Source organism: Salmo trutta, chromosome 31 (genome assembly GCF_901001165.1).
Source record: "Salmo trutta chromosome 31, fSalTru1.1, whole genome shotgun sequence".
NCBI classification, from domain to species: Eukaryota; Metazoa; Chordata; class Actinopteri; order Salmoniformes; family Salmonidae; genus Salmo; species Salmo trutta.
The window spans coordinates 19,172,974-19,189,696 of record NC_042987.1 but is presented as its reverse complement, the minus strand read 5'-3'; the positions used below and the strand labels follow the sequence as shown (position 1 = coordinate 19,189,696).

The window sequence follows — 16,723 nt, the reverse complement described above, 5'->3', positions numbered from 1 at the left end:
CTCTGCTCATCAAGAAGTTTGGACAAACCCAAAATCCTGGGCAGGTGGTGAATCCAGGCTGCAAGCCTCAGAGGGTCTCAGCCTCTCCTCCAGCAACTCAGTGGAGGAGAGCCCCTACTCCGACCCCCTCAGCCCCCACGGCTCCCAGGGCCAGGAGACCGGCTCTGGGGACGAGAGGGGGAGTGAAGGGGTCAACAGCAGCAGCAAGCAGCAGAAGAGGAAGAAGAAGAAAAGGAGGTCCAGGGAGGAGGTGTATGACTTCTTGGACAGGCAGGAGGCTCCCGATGCAAAGGAGGAGGAGGGCGAGACAGAGAGCGGAGCCTCAGACGGCCCTCTGAGCCCATCCTCCCCGAGCAAGGAGGAGAGCTGGGAGTGTGAGATCCGAGGGAGGGGTGGGGGTAGGGTCAGGGGCAGGAAGAATAAGAGCAGGATGAAGCTCCCAGAGGAGTGGGGGCCAACACCCCAGGAGCCAAAGACACCTCATGCCACACAAGCGTCGGTGGCCTTGGAGTCTGCAATGGCAAATGCCTCTGGTCCCTTAAGTTCAATCCTGGAGAACATCTCCTCCCTAGTAGCCGGCCCCCAGACTAACCCCTTTAGCAGTTTTATAGAGGACACCAAACCCTCTCACACCCCCACTGCCCCACCCCTCACTGAGAACCCCAAACCCAGTCACATCCTCACCACAGACCCTGCCCTTACAGACACTTTTACTAGTAACCTAAACATGTTTGAGCAACCTTCCCCTGCCAAGGTAAACATGGACTGGGAGGCTGAGACTCCCGTTAAAAACACTGCCTCTGCCCTCCATTATGAACCTATGTGTATTGATGACTTTAAAATGCCCCCTCCCTTAGCCACTAAAGATGTTCTACCTCCCAAGAAGGATGAGGCGGCAAAGTCTTTCACTGACAAAGCCTCTTCTGATCATGGTCGTCCTGAGGTCATGTCGTCTACTTCGGACCAGAAGCAGCTGGGCCCTCAGAGCTCCCCGGCTCTCAGCCCCCAGTTCTCGAATACCTTCCTCTTCCTAGACTCTGCCCTGCAGACCCCCCAAGCCAGCACTCCTGCTTCACAGCCCCAGTCCCAGACCACCACACCCCAGGTCCCTCCTCCAAACACCACCACCTCCTCCTCTTTCCAGACCACTCCTCCTCCACTGTTTAGCCACTCCTCCCAGCCTGGTCACGACACTCCCAGTCCCCGCCCTGCAGTGGGCTCAGGCCTCAACCCTGCAGCCCCGCCCTTTATCCCCACCACACTGCCACTCACAGAGCACCAGGAGCCACCGCTGCCAGAGCCCCCCCTGCTGGAAGGTTGGTGACACTGAAGAGGGGACATATATATCAGTATGGGGGTGAATGATGACATTATAGTGCATGGTTCTCTCTGTGGACTGGGCCTGCTGTTGCTCGGCCATTATGTGTTTAATAGCACTGGTAATAACATGCTAACTAATTACACTGCTCTTTAACCTGACTGTGTCTGACTGGGCCTTGGGTCCCTCTTACCTAACTGACTGTCTGGCCTGTCTCTGTAGTACTGCACTGTTGATGATGATGATTATAATAGCATATTCATTGCTATGTGTCTGTCTACCTACCTGATCATGTCAGCTGACCGGCCCAGCTCGTTTTATCGCCTATCTCTCTCCTTTCTAACACTGTAATCATATACTAATGACTCTACTGTCTCTGTAGATTACTCTCTGTGTGACTCTCGAGTGACTCCACTCTCCTTGGGATAGAAGTAACTAGTTTTCTCCCCCCCTGATTGCCGCTATCCTAAATTGCAACGAGTAATTCTATACCCTAACTCTTTGACATTGAGTCAACCTTTCTTCACTAATCAAAGGGATGTTGGTTTGCAGTGTGATTCTCTCTCTTTCTCTCAAGAGGCTGCTTTCCCCTTGACTAAATGATGCTTTTGTTCCTCAAATTGCCTAAGCTGACTGAAGAGTCACTAACAGCTTTTCTTTCACATTCTCTTCCCACTTGTGTGTGTGAATTCACTTTCAGAACCATTTTGAGTGTCTCAAAGTGATCCCGGCTAGAATTCTATGTTATTATATGTAATTTGACCATTTAAAAAAATACACATTTTACTTTCATGCAATATTTGATTGGAGATATTAAAACAGATTTTCACTCAAATTGTGAATTGCTTGATGTGGACGTTATCATGTAAGTGAACTGAAATGACTGAAAGCTATGTTTTGTCTTTTCTCTCCCCCATGTGTACTGTATCTCCTGATGATGGCTCTGATGATGATGATGATGATGATGATGATGATGCTAAATAGGTGAGTTACATTTCCATTGTTGTGTTTGAGAATATTTAGATGTTTCTCATCAGTGGAATAATATGAAGGGAAACCCAGTGTTTATTTCTTTCCTATTTACGCCAAATGTCTGCCACAGGTTTTTGTTCTTTTCAACATTTCTTGTACTTTGCCTGTCTCACATTTGGTTAGATATATTCCATGTCGGGAAAAAGCTGGCACGTTTTCTAGTTTGCTCATTCGGTTGAGAGTAAGTTTGCCGTAGTTCAGAGACTGTCCTGTGTTGGTCCTTCTCATTTTGTTTTCTTGGTTGGAGATTCCAAGGACTGCTAGGTTGTCACTTTCCTAAATTGCCAGACGGGCAGTGTGTAAGGTTGTTGTAGGGACGCTGTTCCTCCTTCCTGGATGACACAGGTGTTTTTGGTTGACAAATGGTGGAAGTCAGTAGCATACTGCTTGTCTGTCTGCACCCCTCACATTCCCTTACTCAGCCCATTCATCCCATTCAGCAGTCTGTTAATGGGTAATTGACAGATGACCAGGTAGGCGGGTTGGTGTGTGGAGGGACAGTGAGGGACTGGCCTCTGCTGGCCTCTCTGTATTCTCACCCCACATCCTCCTCCCTCAATCACCGTCTTTGTTTCCCCCCCCCCCTCACTCTCTCCCCCTAGCAGCCTCTCTGTTTTGTTGCCTTTCTCTCTCCTCTCTCTTTCTCTCTCCTCTCTCTCTTTCTCTCTCATCTCTCTCTCTTTCTCTCTCCTCTTTCTTTCTCTCTCCTCTCTCTCTTTCTCTCTCATCTCTCTCTTTTTCTCTCTCATCTCTCTTTGTCTCTCTTCTCTCTCTTTTCTCTCTCCTCTCTCTCTTTGTCTTTCTTCTCTCTCTTTCTCTCTCCTCTCTCTCTTTCGCTCTCATTTTTCTCTCTCCTCTCTCTCTCTCTCTCTCTCATCTTTCTCTCTCCTCTCTCTCTGACTCTCTTCTCTCTCCTCTCTCTCTTTCTCTTACTATTTCTCTCTCCTCTCTCTCTCATTTCTCTCTCTCTCTCTCTCTCTCTCTCTATCTCTCTCTCTTCATACCCCCTCTCCTACACCCTCCCCAACTCTCTTTCTCCCTCCCTCCCTCCCTCCCTCCCTCCCTCCCTCCCTCCCTCCCTCCCTCCCTCTCCATCCTCCTCTCCCTAATGCAATATTGATGGCTGGGACTTTTTTTGCAGTTACGTAAAGCACACAACCTGTCTTTTTATAGCCGGTGATCAGGGTGTGTGCAGTAGGCAGAGGGAGGCAGACGCTCAGTGGCTGTGCGGCGCGGTACTGCAGTCAGGGTTATCACAGCACTCCACCAAAGGTCTGTGTACTGGTACTGCTTGGCCCTGCTGCATAGTCATTATTCTGGTCAGCGGAGCACAGACAATCCTGCCACCAGCTAAACAAAGAGACCATCCAAAAGAGCATGCCCAGCCTGGCAAAGCATAAAGCTACCAAAGTCGCCACTATGGTAATGATTGAGACGGGCAGTGCTGTCTTTATGTTTTTACGTCGTAGGTACCTTTCAGTAAATACTTCATCACATTGCTGTCGGTTTTAAGTGCAATTTTGTGTTTCACAGTGAATATCATCACACTGGACCATATATGTTGAAGCCAAGTAAAAGGACAGGTGCTATTTTAGTGTTGTTTATAAGATTGAAAATCCACGCTATTTTTCATGATTTATTAAAGCTGCCATATGTAACTTTTTGGGCGACCCGTCCAACTTCACATAGAAATGTGAGATATAGATCTGTCATTCTCATTGAAAGCTAGTCTGAGAAGAGATTGAGCTGTTCTATGTGCACTATTTCTATGCTTCCCGTTCTTAAGTTTAGTTTTTGCGTCTTTTACTTTCAGTTTTGTACACCAGCTTCAAACAAATGAAAATACAATGTTTTTGGTTATGGAAATATATTTCACAGCGGTTTAGATGGTAACATGATTCCACACACTATACTTGCTTGTTTTGTCACATAAACTGGCATTTTAGGAACCAGGAAATGGGAGAGCGATTTCTGCATTATTCACCTTTAATTGACCAATGGGGCCGTCATCTGGTGGTTCAATAAATTACTGGTGGTTATATCAAAGTTCTATCTGTAGCTGTGAATGTGGTCTAGCTGGCTGAAGATACCTCATGAATATTACAGAATGATAAAGCGAGAACACACCTGTGAAGATTCTGCTTGCGGCAGCATCACTGGGAACCACAGTCCTACTTTTAGCCACTCGCTATCTAAAAGAGCACACTAATATGAAAACGAAAAAACTTTTCAGTATAATGAAAACTAGATAAGTTGTCATTATGATAACCTGAATAGAACGTTTAATTGATTTTAAGCTTCAAACCAGAGAATATCAATGTAATTACTTTCCTCTTGTGGAAACAAGTGCTTGGATCTTGGATTGAGAATAAGATTTCATGTTGTCAGTACAATCGGCCTGAAGCTGAACATAAATATTGAATGATAGCAGGATCAAAACGAGGACACTTGAAAAACAATAGCAGTCATCTCAAATGCTAACCATTTGTATGAGCTTTTGGGCTTAAAAAGGGTTCAGACATTTGACCAGGTCACTATGCCCATATGGACAACATTCTTGTTGTTGAAACTAGATCAATTATACTATGATAGCTAATAATTCAGGTTGATCATTATGATCAAAACATATCATACTGCAAATATATTCACAATTCTGATCATTTTGATTCGAAAAAACAGCTTCAAATAATAACATTTCTGGCGACGCTCATTGATTATTACAGGAATGAATTGAAAGACAGCTCACTGCATTTCCTCACGGTTATGTGTTCTGATTTCTCAGCCAGGCAAATGATGTCTACAAAGCCAATATTAAACTCCACTCAGCCAGTGTTGTCTTTTTCCATGTCTCAAGCTTTTCCATTTTTTTTACCCTGTTTTCGTTAAGGGGCATAATTTGGCAGAATGATTGGATTTTGTTTAATTAGTGTATCCGGATCAGTCCGCTGGACCATCAGATGTGTGAATTCATGACTCTGATACTTCCTTAGATGTGACACTTCATTTGACTTCATCTGACCCAATTTTGTTGCCATTCCACAAGATGGGTCGTAAGCTACCAAGGAAGACGTGGGAAGGAATGAGTGTAGTGAGATGAGTCTCCCTCCCTCCGTCTTTTCCTTTGTCCTTTCTCTCCATCATTTGGAGTCCTCTCTCTATATGTCCCTACCTCTACTTCTCCTCTTCCCTTCTTTATTATTGTGTTCATTCGGAGTCCTCCTCCTCTCCATCTCTCCATCCTTCCTTTGCCTTTTCTCTCTCGTCCTTCCACGTCATAGCAGCCTCTCTTTGACTGGGTGCTTGTTGCCATGGATATGGGAGGCGGTTTCCGTGGAGATGGAACAACTCAGGACTGCTGAGATGAAAAAAATGGGGTGTGACAGTCTGGAGGTTGGATTCCAGAAATAGAATTCTCTGACATACTTCCTCTCTGCTCAAAGGCTGTTATGGTATGAGGTGATTGTGCTCAGTATAATTGGTTGTTATACTGGTATTCACTGGGCACAGACATATCACTAAAAATATCACTCACACTGGACACAGACATATTACACAGAGAATGGTACACTGGAACATATGGAAAGTGGCTTCATAGTGGCATCGGGGGCTATTATAATTGGAGTGGAGAGGGGATCTATTTCCAAAAAAGAAAATGTTTGGTTCTCTGCAGTTAGATATTTACCATCATACTTGGCCTTGAACTGAAATGATTTGTGCAATGTTTGTTTGTACAGATCTCTGTATTTTTCATGACGATTATATGAGATTGTGTTTAATGGGTTAGGGTTTGTCTGGGGTAGGCCGTCATTGTAAATAAGAATTTGTTCTTAATAAATCCTCTTAAGGATCTCTACAGATCGGTGTCCCACCATTGGAACAGTTGAGATAATGTGCGCCAATGTGATTATCATGATGTTGTAAGTAACAAGAATATCTGATATTGGCAGAACGCTTATATTCTTGTTAATCTAACTGCACTGTCCAATTTACAGTAGCTATTACAGTGAAATAATACCACACTATTGTTTGAGGAGAGTGCACAGTTTTGAACTTGAAAAGTTATTAATAAACCAATTAGGTACATTTGGGCAGTCTTGATACAACATTTTGAACAGAAATGTAATGGTTCATTGGATCAGTCTAAAACTTTGCACATACACTGCAGCCATCTAGTGGACAAAATCTAAATTGCGCCTGGGTTGGAATAATACATTATGGCCTTTATCTTGCATTTCAAAGATGATGTTACAAAAAAACACATGTTTTTTTCTTGGTATTATCTTTTACCAGATCTAATGTGTTATATTCTCCAACGTTAATTTCACATTTCCACAAACCTCAAAGTGTTTCCTTTCAAATGGTATCAAGAATAATTGAAAAAAGGGGCGGATCCTTAAGCGTTTCAGACTTGCCTAGTTAAATAAAGGATAAATAAAAAAATAAAATAAAAAAATCTATTATGTGGATTATAAGTGTAGTTAAAGCTAGAGTAATCTTTCTGTAAGAGATGTAAACATAAACAGACAGAGGAATATGTTGGACATGGGTCTTGCATAACAATGTCCATTCATGAGAAACAGGACCGTTAGAATGATGTAATGAACAGAGACAAGGGCTCTGTTTTGGGAATGAGGCTGACTGTTGTCATAGACAGACGTGTTGCAGTGTGTTGTCTAACTTTTCCCTGATATTGTGTGTAGGGCTGTAGAAACACTGCTGTTTGGGAAATATGTTGACCAGTGAGGCTTCAGTATAGTGCATTCGTATACTTATCTGAGTGTTGCGTCAGTGCATTAGTATCTTATGTCATCAACTCGAACAATTGCCATTATGACTTTGCAGTGTGAATTCAAATGTGATATTATTGAAATATAATATCGCTTATGCTAGCAGCACATGATCTCAGACGTTGACAATGTCCTGTGTGATTCCAATATGTTCAGCATTTCCCCCATATCAACCCCACTGTACTGTACTCCTTGAACAATGCATTCCCTCTTTCACTATCCCCTGTTTTGGGGGGGATTAAGTCACCTTCAATCATTTATATTGAATTTGTTTTTCCTCATGCAGCTGGAGGTGGGATGGTGGCAGGGGGGTGGAAGGGGGGATGTCATCAGAGATTGAATTATATTTGCCTGCCTTCCACGACAATTGCGAAGAGGGAGGGGTCTAGTACAGGACTGAGCCAGTGATGGTAGAGTGAACGTTTGGACAGGGTGTTGGTGTGAAGAAGGTCGGCGGGTGTGAATTCAGTTCACACAGGTCTGGATGAGGTGTTTATAACTAGGAACACGGGGGGGGGGTTTAAGGCTATACTGCATGTCAATGTAGTGTTATCACACACTCTTTTCCAAAGCTAGTCGTTCAATACCGTCCTAACAGAGTAGCCCACAGCATGTGGCAACAGCGGACAGAAGGAACACAGTGTCCACAACCAAGTCCACAAACAACAAACACAATAAACAAAAGAGTCAAATGCTCCGGGCAGGGCTATGAGCCAGAGACACCCAGGGCCCCTAACGGGGGCAGGAAGGCAGGGTGGAGGAGAGGGGCAGTGGGTACAGTATGACAGAACAGCATTGAAAGCAAATTTATACCACCAGAACCAGGAAGAGATGTGTAGCGCTAATGGATGCTGTTACAGAGAGGACAAATTCATTCAAGTAGAATGGCAGTGGAAACTGGCCTTGTATCCCCCAAAGCTGCTCTCTCTCTCTCTTTTCTGTATTTCTAATGTAATGCCACGCTGCCTGTCAATGAGGAGTCAGAGCTGCGGTTTATAGGACACCAAGGGAGGGTGTGTGTATTAGTTTGTGTGTGTGTCATTGACGTTCGTTTCTGTGTTTGTGTGTTTGTGTGTGTGTGTGTGTGTGTGTTTGTGTGTTTGTGACTTAGCTTACTGCTCGAAGGCATGAGTCGAGAATCTGCTCTAGCGAATGGGGATATGTTCCGTGGAGTCATGTGACTAAAGCTCTGTTAGGGCTGTGATGTCAGAGAGGGGGAGAAATAGAGAGAGAGAGAGAGAGAGAAGGAGAAAGAGAGAGAGAGAGAGAGAAGGAGAGGGAGCAGCATTCAGTTCAGCCTCACAGCTTCATCTGATCAGTTCAGAGCAGACACAGAGAGAAACACACAATTACTACACCAGCACACAATTAGGCTGTTCTTCACAGAAACACCAAATACCACAGATAGAGTACATTACCAGCCTTCCTTACAGCCAAGGGAAGATTCCTTTATTTAGCTGTCTAGAAGAATCTAGAAGATTCTAGAAGAATCTAGAAGCAGCGGAGAGAATAGAGAGAGGTGAGGATGTCTTCTCTCTCCAATCAGCAGCAGCAGAGTGGTGGAGGTGGACAGCGCTGTGAGTATACTGAGCTGGGCAAGGTGCCCTCTGTCTCTATGGCGTCTCCTCAGCAGGCCCCTCAGGGCTGGGACCAGCAGCAGGACCAGATGGGACCACAAGGTTTCGGGGGCAGCCCAGGGGCACCCAGGCTAACCGACGAGGACAAGCTGTCAAGCCTCTTTGATGGACCTTCATCTGGATCAGGGTTCAAGGTGGAGTCGTCTGACCTCAAGGTGCCAGGGAGGATGGGTGTTGGACTCGGGGCATCTTTGGGTCTGGGTAGTGCTTGGGAGAGCCCCACAAATTCCCTCTCCTCTTCGCCCTCTCCAGCCTCCCCTGGGAAACTCTTCTCTTCCCCGGGTCAAGAACACAGGGCCAATGGAGCTGCAGCCCTGCGGGTGTCGCCTGCTGTGCAGCATGACCCCTCACCGTTCCCCAACACAAAAAAGGTGGACAACTGTGTATGGAATCCCTCCTTCTCTGGGCCACCCCACACAGGTCTTAAGCCTGCTGTTCAGACTTCTGCACCTGCAGACAACTACTGTATCATTGGTGTTGTCAACGACAACTACTCTAAGGGTGGAAACTGCACTGTGTCAGGATTCTCTGAAGACAGTGATGAGGACACGGGGCCTACTTTACCTCCAGGAGGAGGGACCGAGCAGCAACACAAAACCGTGAGGCGCGCCATTTCTGACTGCTCCCACCTGTCTGTGCCGGGTAGCTTTGACTTCTCCCAGTACCCAGTGCAGCCTGGCGGACTAGTGGACCTGCCCTCACCTGGAAGTAACATTATGGGGTCCAAGTCTCCACACTCGGCTGTGCAACGCTCTCTGACAGTGGGGGAGGAGAGAAAGACTGTGTCGCCCACACTCTCTCCTCTGTCCCCACTGAGCCCTGTCAGGGCCCCCAACTCCCCTCCCCCCAGGAAAGGTACTGGTAATGGGATGCCACAGAGCCAGAGTGAGAGTGTCCTACTGCCGGTTCCCCTCACTGGAAAAACCTTCAACAGCATCAATACCAAAAGCTCCATTGAGGGTAGGTGACTGATATGATTTGAGGCCTATTCCTCTTGGTGTTTGGACTAGCTCTCATTACCACGTTATAACATGTTGCTCATATACACCTTCGACCTGGTTCCTCTGTCTCTCATTGGTTATGTATGTAATGGTGTACACTGATTTAAGTACATAGATTTGGGAGTTTATTTGTGATGCCTGACCATGTAGATCAGTGGGCAGTGGTATTCGTCTGGGCTGGCTGTTTGTTTTAACTATGATGGAGTGCTGAAAGAGAAAATGGAAGGAGCCAAAAGAAGAATGGATGTAAAAAAAAAAAAAAAAAAAAAAAAAACAGCAACTAGAAGTTGTGGTTTTTGGTATATTTATACTTGGATGATGTGCTTCTAAAACAATTTAGGGTTTTAAGGGAGCAGGAGGGTTTACAATTCAGAAAGAATAATTGAAAGGAAATGTGTACATCCATTGTTGTGTCTACCCTCCATCAACATTTTGCTTTGACAAAATGTCACAGGCACCAGAATACCATCGTTGAGGTCTGGGGTTTTATACAGAATTAATAGCAGGCGAGTCAAGTTCCCCTGAATATGAATGTCTATTGAAATGCTGAGGTTCATTTACCATCTCAAACTCCCATCTCTTCAGATAACTGTGTTGTTCAGCGATAGATCACATCAAGTGACACTCCAACAAGTGGCTAGCACTAAAGGAAGGGTGTGTGATGGATTTGAAATTGAGTCTGGGGTAACCATTTAAACAGAAAGTAGTAATTTCTGGTGGCACCATGTGGGGACTGTGGACTCTTGGGATGCTTTCAAATTGCATGACTACTGTGTTTTTCATATATACACTTAGATTCAATAACACTAAACAAGCAAGCAGTCTGGAGCCTGAGGCCAGTTTGCTTGCACTATATACTGAGTGTACAAAACATTAGGAACACCTGCTCTTTCCATGACATAGACTGACCAGGTGAATCCAGGTGAAAGCTATGATCCCTAATTGATGTCACTAGTTAAATCCACTTCAATCAGGGTAGATGAAGGGGAGGAGACATGTTAAAGAACGATTTTTAAGCCTTGAGACAATTGAGACATGGATTGTGTTTGTGTGCCATTCAGAGGGTGAATGGGCAAGACAAAATATTTAAGTGCCTTTGAACGGGGTAGGGTAGTAGGTGCCAGGCGCACTGGTTTGAGTGTTTCAAGAACTTCAACACTGCTGAGTTTTTCCCGCTCAACAGTTTCCAATGTGTATCAAGAATGGTCCACCACCCAAAGGACATCCAGTCAACTTGACACAGCTGTGGGAAGCATTGGAGTCAACATGGGCCAGCATCCCTGTGGAAACCTTTCGACACCTTGTAGAGTCCATAACCTGACAAATTGAGACTGTTCTGAGGACAAAAGCAACTCGATATTAGGAAGCTGTTCTTAATGTTTTGTACACTCAGTATTAGAGCTCTCTTTCACCTACAGCTAGCCTATCGCTATATATCTCACAAAGACACCATCATGACAATGATACATCTGCATCCTTCAACTAGCGACAGTAGGGAGCAAGCAGAAATAGCTGGCAGCATCCTCCTGCTGTAACAAGGGTAATTTCTACCTCATGGATGAAGGTCATGGGAAAATAATCCCTCTGCTTATGTGGCTGTGTGTTTCTATATAATGCAAGGTCATTTCAAAGACATCCTGTGCAATATGCACACATTTACTAATTCTAGCAAATGACCTATATGCATCATCACTTCATATACAGTAGTGTGTGTGTGTGTGTGTGCATGTGTTTGTGTGTGTGTGGGGGGGTGGGTGGGTGGGTGCATGCATGTGTATGCGTGTATATGTATGCGTGAGTCTGGTGTGTGTGATGCTGGTCGCCTGCAGTAAAATATCATGAGCACCATCATGTCCCTGTGTGTTAGTCATGCTCTATGTGACAATGTGTTTACACCACTGGCCAGGCATACAGAACAGCTCTATACTAGTCTATAGTGTATGTTTACACCACTGGCCAGGCATACAGAACAGCTCTATACTAGTCTATAGTCTATGCTTACACCACTGGCCAGGCATACAGAACAGCTCTATACTAGTCTATAGTGTATGTTTACACCACTGGCCAGGCATACAGAACAGCTCTATATTATAGTCTATAGTGTATGTTTACACCACTGGCCAGGCATACATAACAGCTCTATATTAGTCTATAGTCTATGCTTACACCACTGGCCAGGCATACATAACAGCTCTATATTAGTCTATAGTGTATGTTTACACCACTGGCCAGGCATACAGAACAGCTCTATATTATAGTCTATAGTCTATGTTTACACCACTGGCCAGGCATACATAACAGCTCTATACTAGTCTATAGTCTATGTTTACACCACTGGCCAGGCATACAGAACAGCTCTATACTAGTCTATAGTGTATGTTTACACCACTGTCCAGGCATACAGAACAGCTCTATATTATAGTCTATAGTCTATGTTTACACCACTGGCCAGGCATACATAACAGCTCTATACTAGTCTATAGTCTATGTTTACACCACTGGCCAGGCATACAGAACAGCTCTATACTAGTCTATAGTCTATGTTTACACCACTGGCCAGGCATACAGAACAGCTCTATACTAGTCTATAGTCTATGCTTACACCACTGTCCAGGCATACAGAACAGCTCTATATTATAGTCTATAGTGTATGTTTACACCACTGGCCAGGCATACAGAACAGCTCTATACTAGTCTATAGTCTATGTTTACACCACTGGCCAGGCATACATAACAGCTCTATACTAGTCTATAGTCTATGCTTACACCACTGGCCAGGCATACAGAACAGCTCTATACTAGTCTATAGTCTATGTTTACACCACTGGCCAGGCATACAGAACAGCTCTATACTAGTCTATAGTGTATGTTTACACCACTGTCCAGGCATACAGAACAGCTCTATATTATAGTCTATAGTCTATGTTTACACCACTGGCCAGGCATACAGAACAGCTCTATACTAGTCTAGAGTCTATGTTTACACCACTGGCCAGGCATACAGAACAGCTCTATACTAGTCTATAGTCTATGTTTACACCACTGGCCAGGCATACAGAACAGCTCTATATTATAGTCTATAGTGTATGTTTACACCACTGGCCAGGCATACATAACAGCTCTATATTAGTCTATAGTCTATGCTTACACCACTGGCCAGGCATACATAACAGCTCTATATTAGTCTATAGTGTATGTTTACACCACTGGCCAGGCATACAGAACAGCTCTATATTATAGTCTATAGTCTATGTTTACACCACTGGCCAGGCATACATAACAGCTCTATACTAGTCTATAGTCTATGTTTACACAACTGGCCAGGCATACAGAACAGCTCTATACTAGTCTATAGTGTATGTTTACACCACTGTCCAGGCATACAGAACAGCTCTATATTATAGTCTATAGTCTATGTTTACACCACTGGCCAGGCATACATAACAGCTCTATACTAGTCTATAGTCTATGTTTACACCACTGGCCAGGCATACAGAACAGCTCTATACTAGTCTATAGTCTATGTTTACACCACTGGCCAGGCATACAGAACAGCTCTATACTAGTCTATAGTCTATGCTTACACCACTGTCCAGGCATACAGAACAGCTCTATATTATAGTCTATAGTGTATGTTTACACCACTGGCCAGGCATACAGAACAGCTCTATACTAGTCTATAGTCTATGTTTACACCACTGGCCAGGCATACATAACAGCTCTATACTAGTCTATAGTCTATGCTTACACCACTGGCCAGGCATACAGAACAGCTCTATACTAGTCTATAGTCTATGTTTACACCACTGGCCAGGCATACAGAACAGCTCTATACTAGTCTATAGTCTATGTTTACACCACTGGCCAGGCATACAGAACAGCTCTATACTAGTCTATAGTCTATGTTTACACCACTGGCCAGGCATACAGAACAGCTCTATACTAGTCTATAGTCTGTTTACACCACTGGCCAGGCATACAGAACAGCTCTATACTAGTCTATAGTCTATGTTTACACCACTGGCCAGGCATACAGAACAGCTCTATACTAGTCTATAGTCTATGTTTACACCACTGGCCAGGCATACAGAACAGCTCTATACTAGTCTATAGTCTATGCTTACACCACTGGCCAGGCATACAGAACAGCTCTATACTAGTCTAGAGTGTATGTTTACACCACTGACCAGGCATACAGAACAGCTCTATATTATAGTCTATAGTGTATGTTTACACCACTGGCCAGGCATACATAACAGCTCTATATTAGTCTATAGTCTATGCTTACACCACTGGCCAGGCATACATAACAGCTCTATATTAGTCTATAGTGTATGTTTACACCACTGGCCAGGCATACAGAACAGCTCTATATTATAGTCTATAGTCTATGTTTACACCACTGGCCAGGCATACATAACAGCTCTATACTAGTCTATAGTCTATGTTTACACCACTGGCCAGGCATACAGAACAGCTCTATACTAGTCTATAGTGTATGTTTACACCACTGTCCAGGCATACAGAACAGCTCTATATTATAGTCTATAGTCTATGTTTACACCACTGGCCAGGCATACATAACAGCTCTATACTAGTCTATAGTCTATGTTTACACCACTGGCCAGGCATACAGAACAGCTCTATACTAGTCTATAGTCTATGTTTACACCACTGGCCAGGCATACAGAACAGCTCTATACTAGTCTATAGTCTATGCTTACACCACTGTCCAGGCATACAGAACAGCTCTATATTATAGTCTATAGTGTATGTTTACACCACTGGCCAGGCATACAGAACAGCTCTATACTAGTCTATAGTCTATGTTTACACCACTGGCCAGGCATACATAACAGCTCTATACTAGTCTATAGTCTATGCTTACACCACTGGCCAGGCATACAGAACAGCTCTATACTAGTCTATAGTCTATGTTTACACCACTGGCCAGGCATACAGAACAGCTTTATACTAGTCTATAGTCTATGTTTACACCACTGGCCAGGCATACAGAACAGCTCTATACTAGTCTATAGTCTATGTTTACACCACTGGCCAGGCATACAGAACAGCTCTATACTAGTCTATAGTCTGTTTACACCACTGGCCAGGCATACAGAACAGCTCTATACTAGTCTATAGTCTGTTTACACCACTGGCCAGGCATACAGAACAGCTCTATACTAGTCTATAGTCTATGTTTACACCACTGGCCAGGCATACAGAACAGCTCTATACTAGTCTATAGTCTATGTTTACACCACTGGCCAGGCATACAGAACAGCTCTATACTAGTCTATAGTCTGTTTACACCACTGGCAAGGCATACAGAACAGGTCTATACTAGTCTATAGTTTGTTTACACCACTGGCCAGGCATACAGAACAGCTCTATACTAGTCTATAGTGTATGTTTACACCACTGGCCAGGCATACAGAACAGCTCTATACTAGTCTATAGTGTATGTTTACACCACTGGCCAGGCATACAGAACAGCTCTATACTAGTCTATAGTCTATGTTTACACCACTGGCCGGGCATACAGAACAGCTCTATACTAGTCTATAGTGTATGTTTACACCACTGGCCAGGCATACAGAACAGCTCTATACTAGTCTATAGTCTATGTTTACACCACTGGCCAGGCATACAGAACAGCTCTATACTAGTCTATAGTCTATGTTTACACCACTGGCCAAGCATACAGAACAGCTCTATACTAGTCTATAGTGTATGTTTACACCACTGGCCAGGCATACAGAACAGCTCTATACTAGTCTATAGTGTATGTTTACACCACTGGCCAGGCATACAGAACAGCTCTATACTAGTCTATAGTCTATGTTTACACCACTTGCCGGGCATACAGAACAGCTCTATACTAGTCTATAGTGTATGTTTACACCACTGGCCAGGCATACAGAACAGCTCTATACTAGTCTATAGTCTATGTTTACACCACTGGCCAGGCATACAGAACAGCTCTATACTAGTCTATAGTCTATGTTTACACCACTGGCCAGGCATACAGAACAGCTCTATACTAGTCTATAGTCTATGCTTACACCACTGTCCAGGCATACAGAACAGCTCTATATTATAGTCTATAGTGTATGTTTACACCACTGGCCAGGCATACAGAACAGCTCTATACTAGTCTATAGTCTGTTTACACCACTGGCCAGGCATACAGAACAGCTCTATACTAGTCTATAGTTTGTTTACACCACTGGCCAGGCATACAGAACAGCTCTATACTAGTCTATAGTGTATGTTTACACCACTGGCCAGGCATACAGAACAGCTCTATACTAGTCTATAGTCTATGTTTACACCACTGGCCGGGCATACAGAACAGCTCTATACTAGTCTATAGTGTATGTTTACACCACTGGCCAGGCATACAGAACAGCTCTATACTAGTCTATAGTCTATGTTTACACCACTGGCCAGGCATACAGAACAGCTCTATACTAGTCTATAGTCTATGTTTACACCACTGGCCAGGCATACAGAACAGCTCTATACTAGTCTATAGTGTATGTTTACACCACTGGCCAGGCATACAGAACAGCTCTATACTAGTCTATAGTGTATGTTTACACCACTGGCCAGGCATACAGAACAGCTCTATACTAGTCTATAGTCTATGTTTACACCACTGGCCGGGCATACAGAACAGCTCTATACTAGTCTATAGTGTATGTTTACACCACTGGCCAGGCATACAGAACAGCTCTATACTAGTCTATAGTCTATGTTTACACCACTGGCCAGGCATACAGAACAGCTCTATACTAGTCTATAGTCTATGTTTTCACCACTGGCCAGGCATACAGAACAGCTCTATACTAGTCTATAGTCTATGCTTACACCACTGGCCAGGCATACAGAACAGCTCTATATTATAGTCTATAGTGTATGTTTACACCACTGTCTAGGCAT

The 16,723-nt window shown here is 44.1% G+C and overlaps 1 protein-coding gene across 7 annotated transcripts in view; it reads left to right on the top strand.

Moving 5' to 3' along the window:
• map4l (microtubule associated protein 4 like) overlaps nt 1–16,723 on the top strand; it is a 53,675-nt gene that overhangs the window by 19,996 nt on the left and 16,956 nt on the right. For 5 of the 7 annotated variants that reach the window (XM_029725573.1, XM_029725576.1, XM_029725575.1 and 2 more), the window contains exon 5: nt 15–1,316. In XM_029725573.1, the coding sequence (XP_029581433.1) occupies nt 15–1,316 (1,302 nt within the window). Of the gene's footprint in view, nt 1–14; nt 1,317–8,384; nt 9,735–16,723 lie in introns of those variants that run through there. The other 2 variants (XM_029725572.1, XM_029725578.1) reach the window with 2 other exon arrangements.